Consider the following 23,151-nt stretch of genomic DNA (forward strand, 5'->3'; position numbering starts at 1 on the left):
GGGGTTGCTAGATGGTATTTCCAGCATGCCCAATTTAACCAGAATTGTCTATCTGGTGCGCTAGAAGAAATCTTCTAGCACGACCAAATTCACTGGAAATGTCCATTCGATGTGCTACTGGAAATGTCATTTCTGGTCAATTTAGTAATCTTCCAGCAAAGCCAAATTTACCATAAATGTCTATCCGGTATGCTAAAAATAAATCTAGCACACATTTCTGGTGAATTAAGTAATCTTCCAGCACAGCTAAATTCACTAGAAATGCCTGTCCAGTATGCAAGAAACACATTTCTCTAAACATCAACTGAAGTTCACCACAATAATATTATTTCATTTGCATTGTTATAAGAAGAGAATAGGGAACTTGCATTTTGATATAAAGCAACTTAACATACATGTAGTAACCAAACAGAGCACAAACTTAAGTGCCATTATAAACTTTTTTAATTGGATTAAGGGAAACTTACTTGATACCAACTCCTTTCCTGGTGGACATTTCTTTATCACACACTCTTCCTCTGAGTAAAAGCACATAGGAACATTAATGTCCCCATTAAAAGGGGCATAGCCCTGTTCATAGTCACACCTACAGTATCCATCCGACTCTGTTCTCTCCTCCCATGGTATTCCACAATTGATTTTATGGTTCTCAGGAGTGCATCGATTCCTTTTCTCAAATGTACAGGTATTGTATGTATTTGAACTGGTACTTTCATCGCTGTTGTAGTACATATTGTCATTACACTTGTCGCATACTATCATCCACTTGCTTGTTGGCAATTCTATTGTGTTACCATACAACATTACATATGGCTGCTCCCCTATCAAAGATAAACAAATATGAATTGTGTACTGTGAAGGATCCTGAATGATAGCATATTTGAAATGGGAAGCAATTTGAAGGCATGTAATAGAGTTAATAACCAAGAATCTATCTGTCAATTGTCTCCAACAGTTCAGATTTCCAAGTGTGCCATGGGCCATAAATCTGACAATATTTAAGCATGAATTACATAACTTATCACAGGAAGCTTATTATTACTGAGCAAGTATGGGAAGTTTGGATGTATAAGGGTTTTAAAGATGCACTCTTACTCCCAAATAAGATTTACCACAATTATTTTAAAATCAAGCCAGTGGATTTTGAGGAGGACATTTTCAAAGATTTCTATAAAGACGGGAACGGTGAAAAGAAGCCCGGCCCATTTGCAGCCACGTTCCATCAGGAATCAACATTGGGTGAAGGAATTTGATACAGGGTCTCCTAAGGGGCATTACCGTAAATGACTGGGTATTAGACACACTTTTTTCCCTCAGATTTCGATGCAAATTTTTTTTATCTAAATCTTATAACGAGTAACAAAATTTTAAACTTTTTTCAGGCCAAGCGTTTGTTTAGACTTATGTAAAAAGGGATGTTACTCGTGTCATATCGATCAAGTATATACCGGTTGAAACAGCTGTTGAAGATCGTGTTACGGTATATCGTAAGACGTTTATAATTAAAAAAAAACATATTGTACGATTAAAATTATTCAATATTATTTTGAATATAACAATAATTAAACATGCATGTAAAGAAGCAAAGCTGTGCACTGTCAAAACATTTTTGTCAGTTGTACGATAAGGTGTGAAAAACTTGCATTGCCTTTAAAGCTGTTTAACATACCAATACTACAAACTGTTGCAATAATGGTCTTGTTTTTTCACACTTTGCCACGTTCTGTATACTTTTCTGTAGATGTTGACATTTTGAGAACAAACCCGTACAATATGAGGTTTTTGCATTACTTTTCATTCTCGACAGGTTATTGTTACAAATTGTCAGAAAAGCTGGTAATAAGATTTTATTGGTCCCAGATAAAAGGTACTTTTCAGTGACATCCAGCTACAAATTTTAAATAATTTGTTATGTTTTATTTAACATGAAACAAATAAACAATGAAACATATTTTGCTTTGTATTATTATTATATGGTTTTAAAAATAACCTTGCCATTTTCATGAAAAAAAAATCGTCACTGTCAACAAACATGGTGGCCAATCGCAGCAGACAATTTTGATCGTCTTATACCCAGTCATTTTAGGTATTGTTAAATTATTTTCAAATCAGGCAGGAGGTTTCTGAGAAAAAGATTTTCAAAGTTGTTTTTTACTTTTGGTTGGCATGGCAACCAGAGTTCTGAATGAATCAACTTTTATTGAAGGAATCTGGATGAGGACCATCCAAGGATCATTCCAATGAAGTTTGGTTGAAATTGGTCAAATTGTTTAGGAGGAAAAGGTTTTTGGAGGAAAATGTTGACAACGGAAGAGAGACATTTACGCAATGTTCACACGATTTTTTAAGCAAGTTTACAGTTTTCATTACACTTGCTCAAGATTTCATGCAGACAGTCAACTTATTTACAATTTAACAACTTTATACATATCCAATCAATTAAGCAAAGCAGCCTTTTAAACTCAGGGTTGGAATGTTCAAGATATACAAAAGCCATCAATAACAAGATATCTCAACAGCTGTGTTACAATCATGGTTCTCGGGAATCAAGTGCTGCATGTAACCACTGTCCACTACCCAGGGCAAAACATTGAAAATGATGAAAGACCATGTTTTTTAGTTTGTCTAACATACTAATGTTCTTGGGGTGACCTTTTTCTAACATATATAATACTCCTCTTGGGATGACCTTTGTCTAACAAACTATTGCTCATGGGATGACCTTTGTCTAACATACTACTGCTGATGGGATGACCTTTGTCTAACATACTACTGCTCTTGGGATGACCTTTGTCTAACATACTACTGCTCTGTGGATGACCTTTGTCTAACATACTACTGCTCTTGGGATGACCTTTGTCTAACATACTACTGCTCTGGGGATGACCTTTGTCTAACATACTACTGCTCTTGGGATGACCTTTGTCTAACATACTACTGCTCTTGGGATGACCTTTGTCTAACATACTACTGCTCTTGGGATGACCTTTGTCTAACATACTACTGCTCTGGGGATGACCTTTGTTTAACATACTACTGCTCTGGGGATGACCTTTGTCTAACATACTACTGCTCTGGGGATGACCTTTGTTTAACATACTACTGCTCTGGGGATGACCTTTGTTTAACATACTACTGCTCTTGGGATGACCTTTGTCTAACATACTACTGCTCTTGGGATGACCTTTGTCTAACATACTACTGCTCTGGGGATGACCTTTGTTTAACATACTACTGCTCTGGGGATGACCTTTGTTTAACATACTACTGCTCTGGGGATGACCTTTGTTTAACATACTACTGCTCTGGGGATGACCTTTGTCTAACATACAACTGCTATTGGGATGACCTTTGTCTAACATACTACTGCTCTGGGATGACCTTTGTTTAACATACTACTGCTCTGGGGGTGACCTTTGTTTAACATACTACTGCTATTGGGATAACCTTTGTCTAACATACTACTGCTATTGGGATTGCATTTGTCTAAAATACTACTGCTCTGGGATGGCCTTTGTCTAACATACTACTGCTCTTGGGATAACCTTTGCCTTACATACTACTGCTTTTGGGATGACCTTTGTCTAACATACTACTGCTATTGGGATGACATTTGTCTAACATACTACTGCTCTGGGATGGCCTTTGTCTAAAATACAACTGCTATTGGGATGACATTTGTCTAAAATACTACTGCTCTGGGATGACCTTTTTCTAACATACTACTGCTATTGGGATGACATTTGTCTATCATACTACTACCCTGGGATGACCTTTGTCTAACATACTACTGCTATTGGGATGACCTTTGTCTAACATACTACTGCTCTTGGATGACCTTTGTCTAACATTCTACTGCTCTGGGGGTGACCTTTGTCTTACATACTACTGCTATTGGGATAACCTTCGTCTAACATACTACTGCTATTGGGATGACATTTGTCTAACATACTACTGCTCTGGGGATGACCTTTGTCTAACATACTACTGCTATTGGGATGACATTTGTCTAACATACTATTGCTCTGGGGATGACCTTTGTCTAACATACTACTGCTATTGGGATGACATTTGTCTAACATACTACTGCTCTGGGGATAACCTTTGTCTAACATACTACTGCTCTTGGGATGACCTTTGTCTAATTTACTACTGCTTAAGGGATGACATTTGTCTAACATACTACTGCTCTTGGGATGACCTTTGTCTAACATTCTACTGCTCTGGGGGTGACCCTTGTCTTACATACTACTGCTATTAGGATAACCTTTGTCTAACATACTACTGCTATTGGGATGACATTTGTCTAACATACTACTGCTCTGGGGATGACCTTTGTCTAACATACTACTGCTATTGGGATGACATTTGTCTAACATACAACTGCTCTGGGGATAACCTTTCTCTAACATACTACTGCTATTGGGATGACATTTGTCTAACATACTACTGCTCTGGGGATGACATTAGTCTATCATACTACTGCTCTTGGGATAACCTTTGTCTTACATTCTACTGCTGATGGGACCTTTGTCTTACATACAAGTGCTCTTGGGATAACCTTTGTCTAACATACTACTGCTCTTGGGAGACCTTTGTCTATCATACTACTGCTCTTGGGATGACCTTTGTCTAACATACTACTGCTCTGGGGATGACCTTTGTCTAACATACTACTGCTCTTGGATGACCTTTGTCTAACATACTACTGCTCTTGGGATGACCTTTGTCTATCATACTACTGCTCTTGGGATGACCTTTGTCTAACATACTACTGCTCTTGGGATGACCTTTGTCTAACATACTACTGCTCTTGGGATGACCTTTGTTTAACATACTACTGCTCTGGGGATAACCTTTGTCTAACATACTACTGCTATTGGGATGACATTTGTCTATCATACTACTACCCTGGGATGACCTTTGTCTAACATACTACTGCTATTGGGATGACCTTTGTCTAACATACTACTGCTATTGGGATGACATTTGTCTAAAATACTACTGCTCTGGGATGACCTTTGTCTATCATACTACTGCTCTTGGATGGCCTTTGGCTTACATACTACTGCTCTTGGGATAGCCCTTGTCTAACATACTACTTCTCTGGGGATGACCTTCATCTAACATTCTACTGCCCTGGGAATGACATTTGTCTAACATATTTACTGCTCTATGAATAAATACAAAATATCTAAGGAGGAGAACAAACCTTTTTTGCAATTTTGAACCTCAGCCCAAGTTTGCCTATTCTCGGTGCGGTTATGGTAATTGAGAGCACAGTGGTACTTCGTTCTGTCACGAAGACCAACTTGGTGGGCAAGGCGTTGGGCGGCGCATTGATAGTCACAGTGGGTTTGTGGGCAATTTCCATTAAACTTCCAATCTTTCTGGGCAACACAGGTACCAATACAGATGTCATCAACTTCTATGAACACTCCTTGTGAGTGGGCCTTCTGAAATTAGGATTAAAAAACAAAAGATGTCACAGAAACATGGCAATTGCCCCCAGATGGCCTTATTGGACAGATAGCCATTAGTATTTTGACCTGACTGTACAAAGCCTTCATTATCTAACATATTTTCATGGTGACCTACCCTACCCTCCCATAAAGTTTGTTAATATTTACAAGTCAATAAAGGGTCACAATATGTATTCAAGATCTGATTTAGATTATGAGTCAATATCCCGACTTGAACTTAAATTTTGAGCAAATTCCGACATACTTGTGTAATTGTTTGTCTTTTTTGTATCATATAAAACACCTTCCCCAACTAAGATTTATATTGAATTAAAATACATAGCCTTAGTCTGTTTTATCAATCAAATAAAAATAGATTTCAACAATAATCAATATTTGAAATTATGTAAAAATGCTGTCAATATGATTCAACATTTTAAAACTTTAAATGAGAATGATTATAATTTTCAAATTACAATGAAATTTAATTGTATTAAAAATTTATTTCAATACACAATTATATAACAAACAAAAGCTGTCACAGTATCAGACGAATGCCCCCAAATGTGACATTGACCTATGAACAAGGTCAGTACATGAAAAAATAAAGATCAAACACTGACCTTTGCTGAATGCATGTGGATCTTGCATACGACACACAATCTTTATATGCAAAACACATGTGCCAAGTTTTTGTTGTAAATCTGTCATATACATCACAAAATTACAGCCTGGTTATGACATCTATGTGCATATGTGCAGCATTTCATAATAACATAAAGCAAGGAATGCTTATGAACAAGTGGAATAATTATAACAAGAGGGCCATGATGGCCCTAAAACACTCACCTAAAATGGTCACAACTCTGTGATAAAGCATTAATAAACAAGAGCTGTCACAGTATGTGACGAATGCCCCCAAATGTGACATTGACCTACGAACAAGGTCAGTACATGAAAAGTTGATCTTGCCTTTACGTGTCAAATACATATGGCAAGTTATTTTAAATTGCCTCTTAACATAAAAAAATACCACCCATACTTGACAACCTACACTGTTATGTCCTTATATTCAGAATTCCCTTGTGAATAAACACTTAGTGTATCTTTCACCTTAGAGGTAGGGACACGGGTCTTGCACACAACACATCGTCTTGGTATGTGGAACACATGTAGCAAGTGATTTTAAAATCTGTCCATACAAGGGAAAGTAACAGCCCTGACACGACAACCTATACTCTATGTCCTTATATGCACCACTCCATTGAGAATAAACACTAAGTGTGACCTTGACCTTTGAGGTAGGGACACGGGTCTTGCACGTGACACGTCGTCTTGGTATGTGGAACACATGTGGCAAGTTATTTTCAAATCTGTCCATACAAGGGAAAGTTACAGCCCGGACACGACAACCTATACTCTATGTCCTTATATGCAGCACTCCATTGTGAATAAACACTATGTGTGACCTTGACCTTTGAGGCAGGGACACCGGTCTTGCACGCGACACGTCGTCCTGGTATGTGGAACACATTTGGCAAGTTATTTTAAAATCTGTCCATACAAGGGAAAGTTACAGCCCGGACACGACAACCTATACTCTATGTCCTTATATGCAGCACTCCATTGTGAATAAACACTAAGTGTGACCTTGACTTTAGAGGTAGGGACACGGGTCTTGCACGCAACACATCGTTTTGGTATGTGGAACACATGTGGCAAGTTATTTTAAAATCTGTCCATACAAGAGAAAGATACAGCCTGGACACGACAACCTATACTCTATGTCCTTATATGCAGTACTCCATTGTGAATAAACACTAAGTGTGACCTTGACCTTTGAGGTAGGGACACGGGTCTTGCACGCTACACGTCGTCTTGGTATGTGGAACACATGTGGCAAGTTATTTTAAAATCTGTCCATACAAGGGAAAGTTACAGAGCCGGACGGACATACAGACGGATGGACGGTGCGATTTTAATATGCCCACCTTCGGGGGCATAAAAATGATTTAATTTTACCTTTGCAAATGATGATGCCTTATTTTATTTTTGTAAAGGGTCATGTAATGAAGCTACCTAGAAATTTTCATTGAATTTGGCCTTGTAGTTTCAGAGATTTTTTTAAAAGCAAAACAGTAAGACGTCCATTTTGTTGTTGTTGATCAATCTCAATGCCTTGTTGTATTTTTGTACAGGGTCATGCAATGAAGATTCCTGTAAAGTTTCAGTGAATTTGGCCTTGTAGTTTCAGAGGAGATGTTTTTTTAAAGCAAAACAGGAAGTTTGCCAGATTGTTGTTGTTGTTGATCAATCGTGACCCCTTGTGATATTTTTGTAGAAGGTTACCTAAGGAAACTTCCTGTAAATTTTCAGTGAATTTGGAGTGGTAGTCTCAGAGGAGATGAATTTAAAGCAAAACAGGAAGTCAGACATTTTGTTGTTGCTGCTGTTGTTGTTGTTGTTGATCAATTGTGAGCCCTTGTTGTATTTTTGTAGAGGGTCACCAAAGAAAGCTTCCTGTCAAATTTCATTCAATTTGGACTAGTAGTTTCAGAGGAGATGTTTTTTTAAAGCAAAACAGGAAGTTGGCCATTTTTTTCGCTGTTGTTGTTGATCAATCATGACCCCTTGTTGTAATTTTGTGGAGGGTCACCCAAGGAAGCTTCCTGTAAAGTGCCATTGAATTTGGAGTGGTAGCTTCACAGGAGATGTTTTTTTGAAGAAAAACAGGAAGTCGGCCATTTTGTTGTTGTTGTTTTTGATCAATCGTGACCCTTTATTGTATTTTTGTAGATAGTCACCCAAGAAAGCTTCCTGTAAAGTTTCATTGAATTTGGAGTGGTAGTTTCCGAGATGTTTTTTTTAAAGCAAAACAGGAATTTGGCCATTTTGTTATTGTTGATGTTGTTGTTGACCAATTGTGACCCCTTGTTGTATTTTTGTAGAGGGTCACCCAAGGAAGCTTCCTGTAAAGTTTCATTGAATTTGGACTGGTTGTTTTAGAGATGATTTTAAAGCAAAACAGGAAGTTGGCCATTTTGTTGTTGTTGTTGTTGATCAATCTTAACCCCTCATTGAATTTTTGTAGAAGGTCACCCAAGGAAGCTTCCTGTCAAGTTTCATTGAATTTGGACTGGTAGTTTCAGAGATGTTTTTATAAAGCAAAACAGGAAGTCAGCCATTTTGTTGTTGTTGTTGCTGTTGTTGTTATTGCTGATCAATCGTGACCCTTTGTTGTTTTTTTTGTAGAGGGTCACCCAAGGAAGCTTCCTGTGAAGTTTCATTGAATTTTGCCAGGTAGTTTCAGAGATGTTTTTTAAGCAATTGTTGACAGACGGACTGACGGACGGACTGACATACGCCGGATAAAGACCCATCACAATAGCTCACCTTGAGTACTTCGTGGTCTGGTGAGCTAAAAACACTAATTACCTGTAATTGATGTTTTGAAACACCACATGAGACCCATGCATGGTCACTGTTATATGTCAGTGTTGTTGTTGGTCTTATGCCAACTAACCCAGAGATATAGATATGGTCAAGACAAGAACCTAATACATGGGTCGGTGTGTGAGAATACTGGCGAAATCCTTATTCTATGAGCATCTGGCATATTCGAGGCATTGGACGGGCTATTGCATTTTGGTTAAAATCACCAGTTATAACAATTGATGGTTGACTTTCTTTGATCTGTATCTGGTTTATTTTAACTAACAGGACAGTTTCCATGTGCACATTTGTATTTCCTGATGAGGGCGAGTTGTACACTGCTATCACATAAATTGTGTCCTTTGATGTCATAACAAGTTGACACGTAAGGGCTTGTAGTAAATGGTGTGAATAAGTAGCTGACTTGGTACAAGTAAATGCAGTTTTCTTACATTGTCTTGGTATGTTGAACACATGTGGCAAGTCATTTTAAAATCTGTCCATTCATGAGAAAGTAACAGCCCGGACATGACAACCTATACTCTATGTCCTTATATATGCAGCATTCCATTGTGAATAACACTAAGTGTGACCTTGACCTTAGAGGTTGGGACATGGGTCTTGCACACAACACGTCGTCATGATATGTTAAACACATGTGGCAAGTTATTTTAAAATCGGTCCATACAAGAGAAGGTTACAGCCCGGACATGACAATTTATACTCTATGTCCTTATATATGCAGCATTTCATTGTGAATACCACTAAGTGTGACCTTGACCTTAGAGGTAGGGACAAGGGTCTTGTATGCCACATGTCGTCATGATATGTTGAAAACATGTGGCAAGTTATTCAAAAATTATTCCATACAAGAGAAAGTTACAGCCCGGACACGAGTTATTGAAATTTCTTCAAAAAAATCCTGGGTCCAGGATTTTCTCAAGATTTACCCTGGATCTCAGGAAATTCCTGGAACCAGGAATTTCCTGAGAATTTCTTGGGACCAGGAAATTCCTGAGAATTTCTTGGGACCAGGAAATTCATGGGAAATTCTTGAGGACCAGGAATTTCTTTTGAGAGGGTAGTTTTTTTCTTGTCCATATTTTATCTATAGTTTCATTAAAAGTAAACCACAACTTCAATTTCATTCAACTTCTTATTGATTAATATTTACAAACAAACGATGATTTCAATTTTGTTATTTGCTGGGTAAGTTCCTTTGGCATATGATCTCAAGGCATAAGCCAGTCTCAATTTAGATGACTGACTTGTGTTCACACCGAACCTTTTGTGCTCCACATCTGAAAAAAATATGAAAATTTGCATATTTTATAATTTCTTAAAATAGGCCACATCAGATTAGAGAAATTGGTCAAAGGTCATTGTTAGATTCTACGTTAAATTTCATTTGTGTTATATCCAATTCAATTTATGCAGATAAATAAAAGGTAATGACTTAAAACAAAGGTTTAAACTACATATTTACATAAAAAGGGTTCCTATAATTCGATATTAACATATTCATGCTCAAACTTTGGTAGTGCTAAACTGCATTTTACATGCACAAAAATTTTAAACTTTCAATTTGCAATTGCATTAAAGAATTGTCCCAATATGCTTATTGCCATGATCTATAGCTAATTATATCAGGAATGTAATTGTTATTATATGATTAATAGATCTACTGCTTCACATTCTAGTTTGAAAACTAAAAACTAAATTAAATAACAGATATTCAGCAACCTACCATGTGGTTGAGCAGGGATTGCCATTAATGTTCTTTAGCTTTCAAACTTTCCCATCATATCTTGTTTGATCACTGGATCCTCATCTTTGCCACAGACATAACATTGGTCATCTATAATATTAATATAATGCATATATACCCACCAACATGATCATTAGTAATAATTGAATGATAGCTCAATTGTAAAACTAATTTAAAGAAGAGAATATTAAGTTACATGCAGCTTATACTTTCATGTTATAGCACTTGTGCATATATTCATATATTTACACACAAGACTTCAAAACATCACAACATTGTGTTAATGGAAGTAAAACAGAGCATAACACGTACTGTTTAAATGCTATCAGATAAAGAATTGCAAAAACATTAACTTAATCACTAACCATATTGTATTTATGCTCTTTTTACAGTGTAATAGTATTAAAGTTACATGTTGAAACTGTTCTTACCTTTTAAATGATTAGGAAAAAGTTTTATCCATCCAAAATATGAAAAGCTTCAGAAACCACCATGTTTACTTTCTTCTCCATATATTTGAATTTCCTACACAAAATAGATTGGTGATTGCTAAAAGATTTACTGTGGTCTACTATAGTATCACAAGGCAGAAATACCATGTTTTATGTTCATTCTTAATGAATGTTAACCTGATGCTGATTGGCTAAGATAAATCTCTGCCTGAAGCTTTCTGCCTGACCTTTCAATGGGCTGATAAGCCCAGGATGTGAAACACCTGGGCTCATGAAGGGTGAAAAAATTCTTGAACACAGCAATAATAAACCTTTCAGCAGTATACTTTCTGTTAATTTAAATATAAATGTGAATTGCCATAAATGTATGATGGAACAAAATGTATCATGATTTTATTTAGGAATAATACAATAAAAAACAGTTACATGTATTATATTTTTATAAATATATATATATTATAGTTTGAAATGATTTGGGCAGTGTTCTTAATTAGTTATTAGTTATATATTAATATTAATTGTATTCATTTGAGTAATTCTGAACAAAACCTTCTTTTTGAATTATACCTGCTATTGCACGAAAACAGGAATTTTACTTTTGAATGTTTCCTAGCTACCAGGATAAACTAGGAATTTTGTTTTGTTGCTGAATTTTTGACAATTTAACTAAATTCCTGACTTCAGGATAGTTTAAATGTAAAATTCCTGGTGTTGACTGATTAATTCCTGGTTATCTTATTTTCTAAAAGAAAAGTCCTGGAATATCTTGGAATTGTCCTGGTCCTTGTGGCTGGGTAACTAACAAGAGGCCCAAAAGGGCCTATGCTCTACTGGCATGGCTTTTGTGGTCATATCAATCCAGAGCATGTATGCATGGGTAAAAGGCAACAGACATATACTTTATGTTTTGTGTTTGGGTTACCTGAAAACGTAGCACGTTCAACATCTGAGCCCAGAAAGTATTGTAAGCAGATTAGTTGCATGAACTATTTTAATATGTGCCAAGTAAAAGTCATCTGACAAAAAAAAAGCTTTCAAAACTGTACTCATAGTAAAAATTTCTGTAGTTTTAAAAGTTAAAAAAGTTGGTCAAAAGGTCAAAGTCAAGGGCATCCTAGGACAACATTGATCAATTTGAACAAACATTCACAATCAATTGTGCTGAGATGGATGCACGAACACACAAAAAGATTTTCAAACCTTTCCAGATTTATGTTTACCAAACCTGTGAACTCTGGGTGTGGCCAGTAATGACACAAGGTGCATAACTTAAACATTCACAACCAATTTTGTTAAGATGGATGTGCAAACTACAGAACTTAAAGCTAAAAATGGCCTTTGGGCTTTCAACAAGAACAAGGCAGAGTAATTCACAAAATCAACTGCAGAAGCAAAAAGCAAATTGTCTCTCAAAATCCTAGACTTGCAAATTGTCTCCCTTAACTCTAGACCTGAATTTACATGTAAATAGAATTCGCTCATGCAGACCTGGCTAAAAATAGAAAGCATTTCTTTAAAACTTTCATGGCCCATAATCTAGGCATTTATGGACGGATCTGGCTGGTTTTCGAAAGGAACCAAGCTCTAATGGATATCTATATACTGTACAAGTTTCATCGAGATACAATCAAAACTGAAGACTGTATCGTGTTCACAAGCAATTGTTTACAGACGCACGACCGCACGGACGCACGACCGCACGGACGCAAGACCGCACGGATGCACATACTACGTACACATTACCATTGCATAAGCTCTTCTGGCCTTTGGCCAGTAGAGCTAAAAAATCCTGGTGTGCCTGGAATACCAGGATACTGGCTCCAGGAATCATGCGATTCTCAGGAAATTCCCAGGATTTTGGGAAGACCAGGATAAATTTCTGCACGGGCTGGTCCTCTGATCAATTTGTAAATGGTGTCTGACCATCAGCAGCTGTTCTAGCAATATCGGCAACTTGTAGGCTACTGATTGGCGATTATTAAATGACAATCAAAGACTGGTTGGCGAGTGCTTGCCAATGACCGTACAATGGTCATCAACCTGCTCAACAACCTGGACAAATCTCGCAATATTCAACAAACTTACATTTATTCCAAGGCAAGGGCCGTTGTCAATGCCCTCTCCCTTCTATAAATTTGATCTGCATTTGTTGAAGAATGATATCTGGCTGTTGGTTACATTTTGACGATTGGTTGTCGTTAAGTTGCTGATCAAAAAACTATTAAGCCACTATCAGAAACCAGTCTGGGATCCTTGGCACCAATGGCACTTTTGAAGAAAAAAATCAGCATCCTTTTAAAGACTCCTAGCAACCACAGGTTATCAGAGGTCATGAGTTGTTCATAAGCTATGTTTTACTGATGTTTTATGCAGTTGCATAGCATACCACATTACTGGTACTTACATCGAAAATCAGACTTGAGATGAGAAAATATAACATCACTAAGTTCAGTGTAGAAAGGTTGCATCTACTGCTGCCTCCATCCTGAATGAAAACCAAAAACAAAAGTTAACATAGATTAACATGCACATGTTAACAGCTAACTTTGGTCATCATAGTTTATCACATGATAAAAACACCAATCCTATTCTAGGAAAACTGCTTTCTTGATTTGGTGTTGAAGAAAAACAACATATCTCAATTGAGTAAATTGTCTGAACTAAGTACTCTCCTTAAACATGTATTTATTATTTAAATCATATTAATTCATATAATAGCTGCTAGAAAACAATTAACCTAGAAGCTCAAATATCATTTCCATCAATGACAATTTTAGTTTTAGTTAACGGAATCTTGTGAAGAGTCCTCAACGGCTCCAGTCTTATGGCTTATGAGACAGCTAATATGAGTCATGGTCATCCTCAATTAATACAAACCATGTGGCTTATGAGTCATGGTCAATTCCTCAATGGCTACAATCCACATGGCTTATGAGTCATGGTCAACCCTTCCATGGCTCTAGTCAATATTGCTAATGAGTCATGGTCACTTCCTCAATTGCTACAGTCAAAATGGCTAAAGAGACAAAATCAATTTCTCCATGGCTTCAGTCTTTATGGCTTATGAGACATGATCAATTCCTTCATGGCTTCAGTCAATATGGCCTATTAGACAAGATCATACCCTCAATAGCATTAATCAATATGGCTAATGAGTCATGGTCACTGCCTCAATGGCTACATTCATTATGGCTTTTGAGACAAGATCATATCCTCAATGGCTCCAGTCAATATGGCTTATGAGCCATGATCAATTCCTTAATAGCTACATTCCTCACGGTGCACAAGTCAAGATCACTTCCTCAATGGCTACAGTCAATATGGCCTACAAGTCATGGTGTCCTTAATGGCTCCAGTCAATATAAGTTTATGAGGCATAGTCAGTTATTGAATGGCTACAATAAATATTGCTTACAAGCGATAGTCAATACCTTAATAGCTCCAGACTACATAGCTAATGAGATCACTCAATTTATCACTTGCTACAAATAATATTGCTAATGAGTCATGGTCATTGCCTCAAAAGCCAAAGTCCACATGGTTTATGAATCATGGTCAATACCTCAATGATTACAACATGGTTTATGAGTCATGGTCAATACCTCAATGATCACAATATGGCTTATGAATCATGGTCAATACCTCAATGATTACAATATGGCTTATGAGTCATGGTCAATACCTCAATGATTACAATATGGCTTATAAGTCATGGTCAATACCTCAATGATTACATATGGCTTATGAGTCATGGTCAATACCTCAATGATTACAATATGGCTTATGAATCATGGTCAATACCTCAATGATTACAATATTGCTTATAAGTCATGGTCAATACCTCAATGATTACATATAGCTTATAAGTCATGGTCAATACCTCAATGATTACAATATGGCTTATAAGTCATGGTCAATACCTCAATGATTACATATGGCTTATAAGTCATGGTCAATACCTCAATGATTACATATGGCTTATGAGTCATGGTCAATACCTCAATGATTACAATATGGCTTATAAGTCATGGTCAATACCTCAATGATTACATATGGCTTATAAGTCATGGTCAATACCTCAATGATTACAATATGGCTTATAAGTCATGGTCAATACCTCAATGATTACATATGGCTTATAAGTCATGGTCAATACCTCAATGATTACAATATGGCTTATGAATCATGGTCAATACCTCAATGATTACAATATGGCTTATGACTCATGGCCATTTCCTCAATGATTACAATATGGCTTATGAGTCATGGTCAATACCTCAATGATTACAATATGGCTTATGAATCATGGTCAATACCTCAATGATTACAATATGGCTTATAAGTCATGGTCAATACCTCAATGATTACATATGGCTTATAAGTCATGGTCAATACCTCAATGATTACAATATGGCTTATGAATCATGGTCAATACCTCAATGATTACAATATGGCTTATGACTCCTGGTCAATACCTCAATGATTACAATATGGCTTATGACTCATGGCCATTTCCTCAATGGCTAGATTCAACATGGCTGTCATTGTCAATTTGTCAATGGCTATTGTCCATAAAGGCGTATGACTCCTGGATAATTCCATGGCTACAGTCAATATGGTACATGACTCAATGGCCCCTTCCTAATGGGCAAAAGCCTGCATGACTTATGAGTCGTTGTCAGTTCTTCAATGGCTATAGTCAATATTTGCTTATGAGTCATGAATAATTTCTCTGACACATGACCAATTCCTCAATGGCTACAGTCAATATTTGCTTATGAGTCATGGTTGATTCTTCAATGGCTACAGTCAATATTGCCCTATGAGTCATAATTGATTCCTCAATGGCTACAGTCAATATTGGCCTATGAGTCATAATTGATTCCTCAATGGCTACAGTCAATTTGGCCTATGAGTCATAATTGATTCCTCAATGGCTACAGTCAATATTGGCCTACGAGTCATAACTGATTCTTCAATGGCTACAGTCAATATTGGCCTACGAGTCATAGTTGATACTTCAAATGGCTACAGTCAATATTGGCCTATGAGTTGTAATTGATTCCTCAATGACTAAAGTCAATATTGCTTATGAGTCATGGTCATTTCATCAATAGCTACAGTCTTAATGGCTGTATGTGTGTTGATTTAATTCTCAATGGCTAATTCCCAATTTTTTTTTCAAAAGCTACAGTCCACATGGTTAATATTAAGGTGTACAAGACATTTAGTGAAGGTCAATTCCTCATGACACAATCAGGTAAGACTTGTACTATAAAGACAAAATAGAAAATATGTTTCTTAATCTCACAACAATGTTAAAAATTCACTTTTTCATTCTGTAAATTACTATGTACCCTTCAACAACATTTTTACTTTCACCCCTTAACATTATCATTTACTTACTGTTAGACCTTCTTGGAATACTGGCTTGTCTCTATCACAGGTTTTATTATCACAGCCATTTGTCTTGGATTTACTGCTGAAAAATGGAAATAATTATAATAAACTCATCATGATTGATTATTATGCAATGACACTCTTAAATTGATCATTTAAAAACTATTTCGAAAACAAACTTAAAATACTATAATCATAAGTAAACACTATTACCGTAAATGACTGGTTATAAGACGCACTATTTTCCCTCAGATTTCGATGCAAAATTGACTGCGTCTTACAAACAGTAACAAGCTTTTTTTTCTGAGGTCGATTTCAGGCCAAAAGTGCTCTTCAGAGATATAAATGATGAAAAAAATGGCAGTTGAATATCGGGATACGATGTATCGTAAAATGTTATTTGTTTAATTTTTCATTATTGTATGAATAAAATTATTCCATTTTATTTTGTATAAAACAACAATTTAACATGCATATAAAAAAGCATAGCTGTGCACTGTCGAAATATTTTTGTAAGTGGTATGATAAGGTGTGAAAAACTTGCATTGCCTTTAAGCAGTTAACATACCAATAGTATAAACTGTTGCGATAATTCACAATTTGCCACAGGTATTGACATTTTGAGAATAAACACATACAATATAATGCACCAGTTAATTGTAACCACGGCCCCCCCAGGTTCTGGGGTATACCGGGGATAGCTGGGAAATGGGCCGTGTTTTTACCTTCCAGGTGGCCCTGCAGTGCCGGGTGACTGCGGTGGTTTTGTCTTCACGCCAAATATAGCGGGTAATTGGCATTATCTAGGGTCCCTTGGGTGCCGGGGCATTTGGCGGGGGTTTTACCAGCACATTCCTCCCTGCAGGGCGGAGATTTTGCCGGGCTTGGCTGAACCGAAAGTCAAAGTCCCCGCTATTCCCCGGACCTGGGGGGTGGGGGGGCGTGGTTACAAAAGACTGGTGCATAAGGTTTTTGCTTTACAAAACTTTTCATTCTTGACAGTTTGTTTACGATACACCATCAGAAAGAATATTTTGCTTTGTATTAGTATTGCATGGTTTAAAATAACCATTGCCATTGTCACTGTCAACAAATATGGTTGCCCCATGGTGGCAGATAATTTTAACATTTTTTCAATGCGTCCTATTACCCATAACATAGATTTAAAGTTTTTTTCTCAATTTTTCACAGATTTTGGCCTGCTTCTTATAACCACTATCGTCTAATAACCAGTCATTTATGGTACAAGGAAGCCAACATCATTTACATTAAGGTCCAACAATTGTCATCTATTTGTGCTCAATAGAGTTTACAATCAGTCTCATTCCATTGTCTTCACTGGCAAAGTGCATTTGTACATTTTTTTCACTAACAAATAATCATCTTATAAAATTGGACATTAATTTGAAACAAGAGCTGTCTCGAGAGACAGAGGGCACTTATACGACTATTCCGCCGCTTTTAAGCTTTTGTGAAACATACATCCATCAATGTAAAATTTGATTACATGCAAAACATTAAGCTGAATTTAACTAATATTTTTTTTTTAATTTGTGAGACAGATTATCATACTTGATTGTATGAAGTTTCAATGCAATACATCAAGTTCTTCCTGAGTTATTGACTTAAATCTGCTTACATGCAAAACCCTAACCAGAATTATAATAATAATGGGGAAAAATATGAATCATTTGCGAGAAAGAATTATCATACTTGATTGTATAAAGTTTCAATGCAATACAGTAAGTAGTTGCTGAGTAATTGACTTAAATCTGCTTACATGCAAAACCTTAACCAGAATTTTTAAGTCAAATAATAAAGGACCAAAACTGGCATCATATGCAAGTAGTTTTTCCCCCAGGATTTCTTTAAGGGAGGTCGGACTGAACGGGTGTTTTTTTTAGTATTTCACTCACCGATGGTGCAATTTTATTTATGTATCATATTGCTCTATGTGAGGACCTTCCATGGAAATCATTAGGAAAGTGTTCAGGGAGTAAATTAGATAATTTCTGCTTTCAGCTGTTGTCTGCCCCAGTTGTCCCTTGCTTGGATGGCGTCAACGGAAATGTTGGAGCCGACATCCGTTGAAGGTTGCTGACTTCTGTACATATCTTGTTTGAGAAATAAGAAGCTAAAGGACCTTAATCTTCAGCTTTTCGTTTCAATATTTTAAAGACGAATGGCCAGTCTTTGGGAACATCAACTGTTGCTCAGCTTTTGTTTTCTTACAAGATTTTCTTCATTGAAGGTGAAAATAATAAATTAATTAAAAGATCAGTCGGCAAACTTATTAAATATACATTCTTTGATTTAAATTAATACAAATATTTCACCTTCAATTTCAATATCACACATACTGTTTTCTCAGTTTGAAGATATTTGATGTTACATTTTGCGCTAACTAATCGATTAACACTCAAACTAAATGGAACACCGCTGATTGATCAGTTAACACTAGGGATGCAAACGAATATTCGATCAAACGTTTGGTATTCAAATGTCAAAATTGGTATTCGAATATTCGATGTTTTTGGTAAACCTCATTTCCGCAAAACACCCTACGCTTGTAGGGTCGGGATGAACTTAGACTCTCGGCCATGGAAGATTCTTATAATGTAACTTAATTACTTAAGATTTAACTTTAGTAGGTTGGATAGTTCAAAGCCCCTCTACAAAATTTAAATGCAATACATGATGTATTTGCTGAGATATTGACTTACATGTGGGTACATACAAAACCTTTACATGAATTTCTAAGTTGAATATAAAGAAACATATTTAGCATTAAATGCAAAATAAATGTAACTTGGTTATTCAAATAGGTTGGTTGGTTGAGTGCTGTTGTGTAAAATCTCTATGCAATATATGATGTTTTTGCTGAGATATTGACTTAAATGTGGTTATATGCAAAACCTTAACCAAAATTTATAAGTCAAATAACAAAGGGCAATAATTTAGGTAGATGAATTGAAATTTAGTTATTTTGTAAGTTCGAAAGTCAGGGAACACATGTCTTTAAAGCTTTAATGCAAAATATGATGTTTTTTTTCTGAGATATTACCTAAATTAGATTACATGCAAAACTTAAAACCAAATTTTTAAATCAAATTTTAAAATAAAGGGGCATAGTATGCATTTTATGAGAAATAGAGTTATCTAACTTAGATATTCAAGCAAGTTGGATGGTTGCCTACCATTGTGTTTAGTCTAAAATGCAATACATGAAGTGGTTGCTGAGATATTGAACTTCACTAACTAAGAAGGTTAGATAGTTGGGAACACATATCAAAAGTTTTAATGCAATATATGATGCATTTGCTGAGATAATGACTTGAACATGTCTTCCACAATGACTTGTTCTGGACAAAGGGTCTCACTAAACTGATTCTCTAAAAATAGCTGTGTCCACCCATTCAAAACCATAACAAAGGTGTGATGCTGAAGCTGACGGCGACATTGATACCACAGTGAGTGGTATAGCTCTTCTTTAATTCTTCTGAAAGTCAAGCTAAAAAAGAAAAAAAGAATGCTGATTGTTTCACCATTACTGTTAATACATGTATATAAAAGATACTTTCATTTTGAACTTTAACAAATCTAAAGGTAAACTGTTACAAGTTAACAATTGTTTTATTTTCCTCTCCTCATGACTACATCATCTCTTCAAGGTCTGAGTAACTATAACCACAACTTATGAAACCCAATGTCTTTCTCAGTTGAAAAATAAAGGTTTCTGAACCCCAGATTACTTTGTAAAAATAATGGCGTATCACCTTATGGCATTGAGGTCCTCGGTAACATGTGCATGTACAGTCATGTATTCCACAAGATAAAGAGTCAGGAATATTTAATATTCTATAATAAAGCTACAACACTAAATATGAACAAATGTGAAGTATTCGGCATTGAAATAAGAACGTACTGAAAATAACAATTACAAATATTGGTCAATACATTTTAACACCGTTAATCTGAATACGTTTTTCCGAAATCATCGATATTTAGAATTTATTTTTCGTTCTCGATATTACTTCTTTTGTATTAAATTAAGATGTTCATCAATAATCCCAAATCGCTATTTGGAAATTATCGCTATTATGAAGTTAAGGTCCTGAATCAGTATTTCATACCTATTTATCAATCATTGTTTTATACTCTTGATCTCATAGTTTTCACAACATACAGCAATAGCACGCAGGCATCAATTTGAGGTGATAATGAAGCACATTTAAGGGTTGTTAAAAGAAAACATTGAGCATGCTTATGTAACAAACATCGATGTGAGATAATAAGCAATTTATTTTGGGGGGTGTAGAGTGTATATAATGGCTCAGATTTACTCAATCTGAACAGCATTTGAACTGTCTCAAAGCTCGCCGACCAATCTGGAGTAGGGCCCGGTAACCCAACCAGGAGGATAACTGGATCAGAAGTGAAAGGGAAGGGTCTTAAGTAGTGTTGGAAATCGGTTCTGGTTTGACCATCGATGATCGGTTCCACTCAAGTAAACGGTTATCAATAGTACAATCGGTTTCTGACAGTACCCTATCATTGAAGTTTTAATCTTGTACAATAACTTATGATCCCAAACAATGCTTATGTTATGTGTATGTTTTAAGTTATTAAGTGTTGTTGTTGCTTTGGGCCATATTGTTAGCAATAACATCTGAACACTTGGTAGAAATTAAGCAAACACAAATGAAAAAGAAAAAAAGAAAAGAATAATAAGAACTTGCCTGTTGAATTGGTGATCAATTATGATCAAATACAATCGATTGTTGCTGATTTCAGGCCCAACCAACCATTTTTCGATTATAGTCCATCACTAGTGTTAGGCAGTGCCACAATTCAAAAACTTATCAGGAGAAGTATGAAAACAAAGTCCAGCGAGAAATAACATCTTAACTAAAAAAATAACTGCATGTATATTAAACGATGCAACATGTTGGTAACATGTAGCCAACATTGCAATCTTCACAACTCAGTATTTTACGTCACCAATAATTCATGAACGCTGTCATTGTCATGTAATTTTCTAATAATTGTTCATCCGAAATATCGTTATTTTGAAGTTTTTATCTGGGTCTTGACGACTTCGGATTAACAGTGTTTAAATGTATGTCATTATAATTTAACAATGAGCCTAAGGCTAAAGTTATCATCTAAAACAATTCCTGTAAAGAAATATGCAACACATAATAGAAAACCAGATGTTACAGTCCAGGCATATTAAGGAGAAAATGGCTGACTGCTAAAACTTATGAGTACATGCAGAAGATATTAATCTTTAGATACAAAACTACTGGGTCCACAGTGGTACTACAAGGACCATTCAAAATGTTTTGCTATAAAGTTAAAGCATATAAACCACAACAGATACACCAAATAGCTTTGCTATAACCCAATCATACATGACCCTGAACTAGTGTTCTCAATAAGAACCAGCTGCCGGCCAAAAGGACGTCAAATGGCAATTGGGCCGGTTTAAATTTGGAAAAATCAATAAATTTTAAGTAAAATAAGTAGTAACTCTTCGGTTACTTTACTATTTGAGACGTTCACCCGAATCTTACTGAGAACCCTGCTGTACTGAAAGGCTATTTTAAGTCTTACTAGTTACTCTGTCTAAAGTAGTCAGGGAAGTCTGCTCTACGTAATGTTTTTGGCACAATGAAATAGAAACAAGAGCTGTCGTAGGACAGCGCGCTCGGCTATAGCCGGCTTTGTCATTGAAATGAATACAATAATGATGTATTATGTGCCTGTAAAAAGCGATAAAAAAGACATTAAAACACAAACAAGAAATTCAGAATATTTAACACTTTTCAAAATTTAAACCAAAAAACAGTAGTACCTAACATGAAAAAAGTTATTATTTGCAACCCAACAATATGCTTAGGATACCAAATACTATTGATGAAACAAATCAGCCACAGAAGATGTTGGCATTTCACATGCAGGCATGGAGTGTATCTTCAACATGCATTTCGCATATTTATAGCAATTCTGTGTGAAAAATGATCAGTACATACAAACAGGATTTAATTAGAATTTAATTGGACATGAAGTTATGGATACAAATACAGTAAGACCAGTGGTGTTCAATAAGAAATACATAATAAATATGTAAATAATATTTCAAACATATTGTATCAGAATATCGAAGAAAAGAAGCAAAGTGAACAAATCAACATCAACTTTTCATGCAGCATTTCGTGAGAGGCTACGACAACCATGTAACAATGATTAATACCTATCCGACCAATGATTCGCGGAAATATCTGAAAATGTTCACAAAAGACATTTATGATTCAATCAAAACTGTGTATACAGCACTCAACCTGGGGAGTATATAGTTTATATTGGTTCTAAATGTAACATTGCAAGAACTTATACCATTAATATAATTAACCTTAGCCAACGTAAGACATGCACAAGAACTTGAACCAAACTGACATATATATATACATGGTACGAAAACAAACACATAAACGTTACAACTAATAACAAAATCAAACTAAAAATGTGACGTGAACATTTATGTGCCTTTGTCAGGATATGAATATGTTTCTAAAGGCAAACAACAGGGTATTAAAATAACTTATAAGTAAATAATTAGATATACATGCACCTT

The 23,151-nt window shown here is 35.9% G+C and overlaps 1 protein-coding gene across 1 annotated transcript in view; it reads right to left on the reverse strand.

The window, feature by feature from the left end:
* Window positions 1–547: 547 nt before the first annotated feature.
* Window positions 548–23,151, reverse strand: part of LOC128207648 (uncharacterized) — a gene marked incomplete at its 3' end in the record, with an annotated part of 35,599 nt that continues 12,995 nt past the window's right edge. The window contains 4 exon segments of the mRNA XM_052910704.1: window positions 548–821; window positions 5,213–5,456; window positions 13,519–13,599; window positions 16,521–16,596. Coding sequence (XP_052766664.1) covers window positions 548–821; window positions 5,213–5,456; window positions 13,519–13,599; window positions 16,521–16,596 — 675 coding nt within the window.

This window comes from Mya arenaria, chromosome 11 (assembly GCF_026914265.1).
Source record: "Mya arenaria isolate MELC-2E11 chromosome 11, ASM2691426v1".
NCBI classification, from domain to species: domain Eukaryota; kingdom Metazoa; phylum Mollusca; class Bivalvia; order Myida; family Myidae; genus Mya; species Mya arenaria.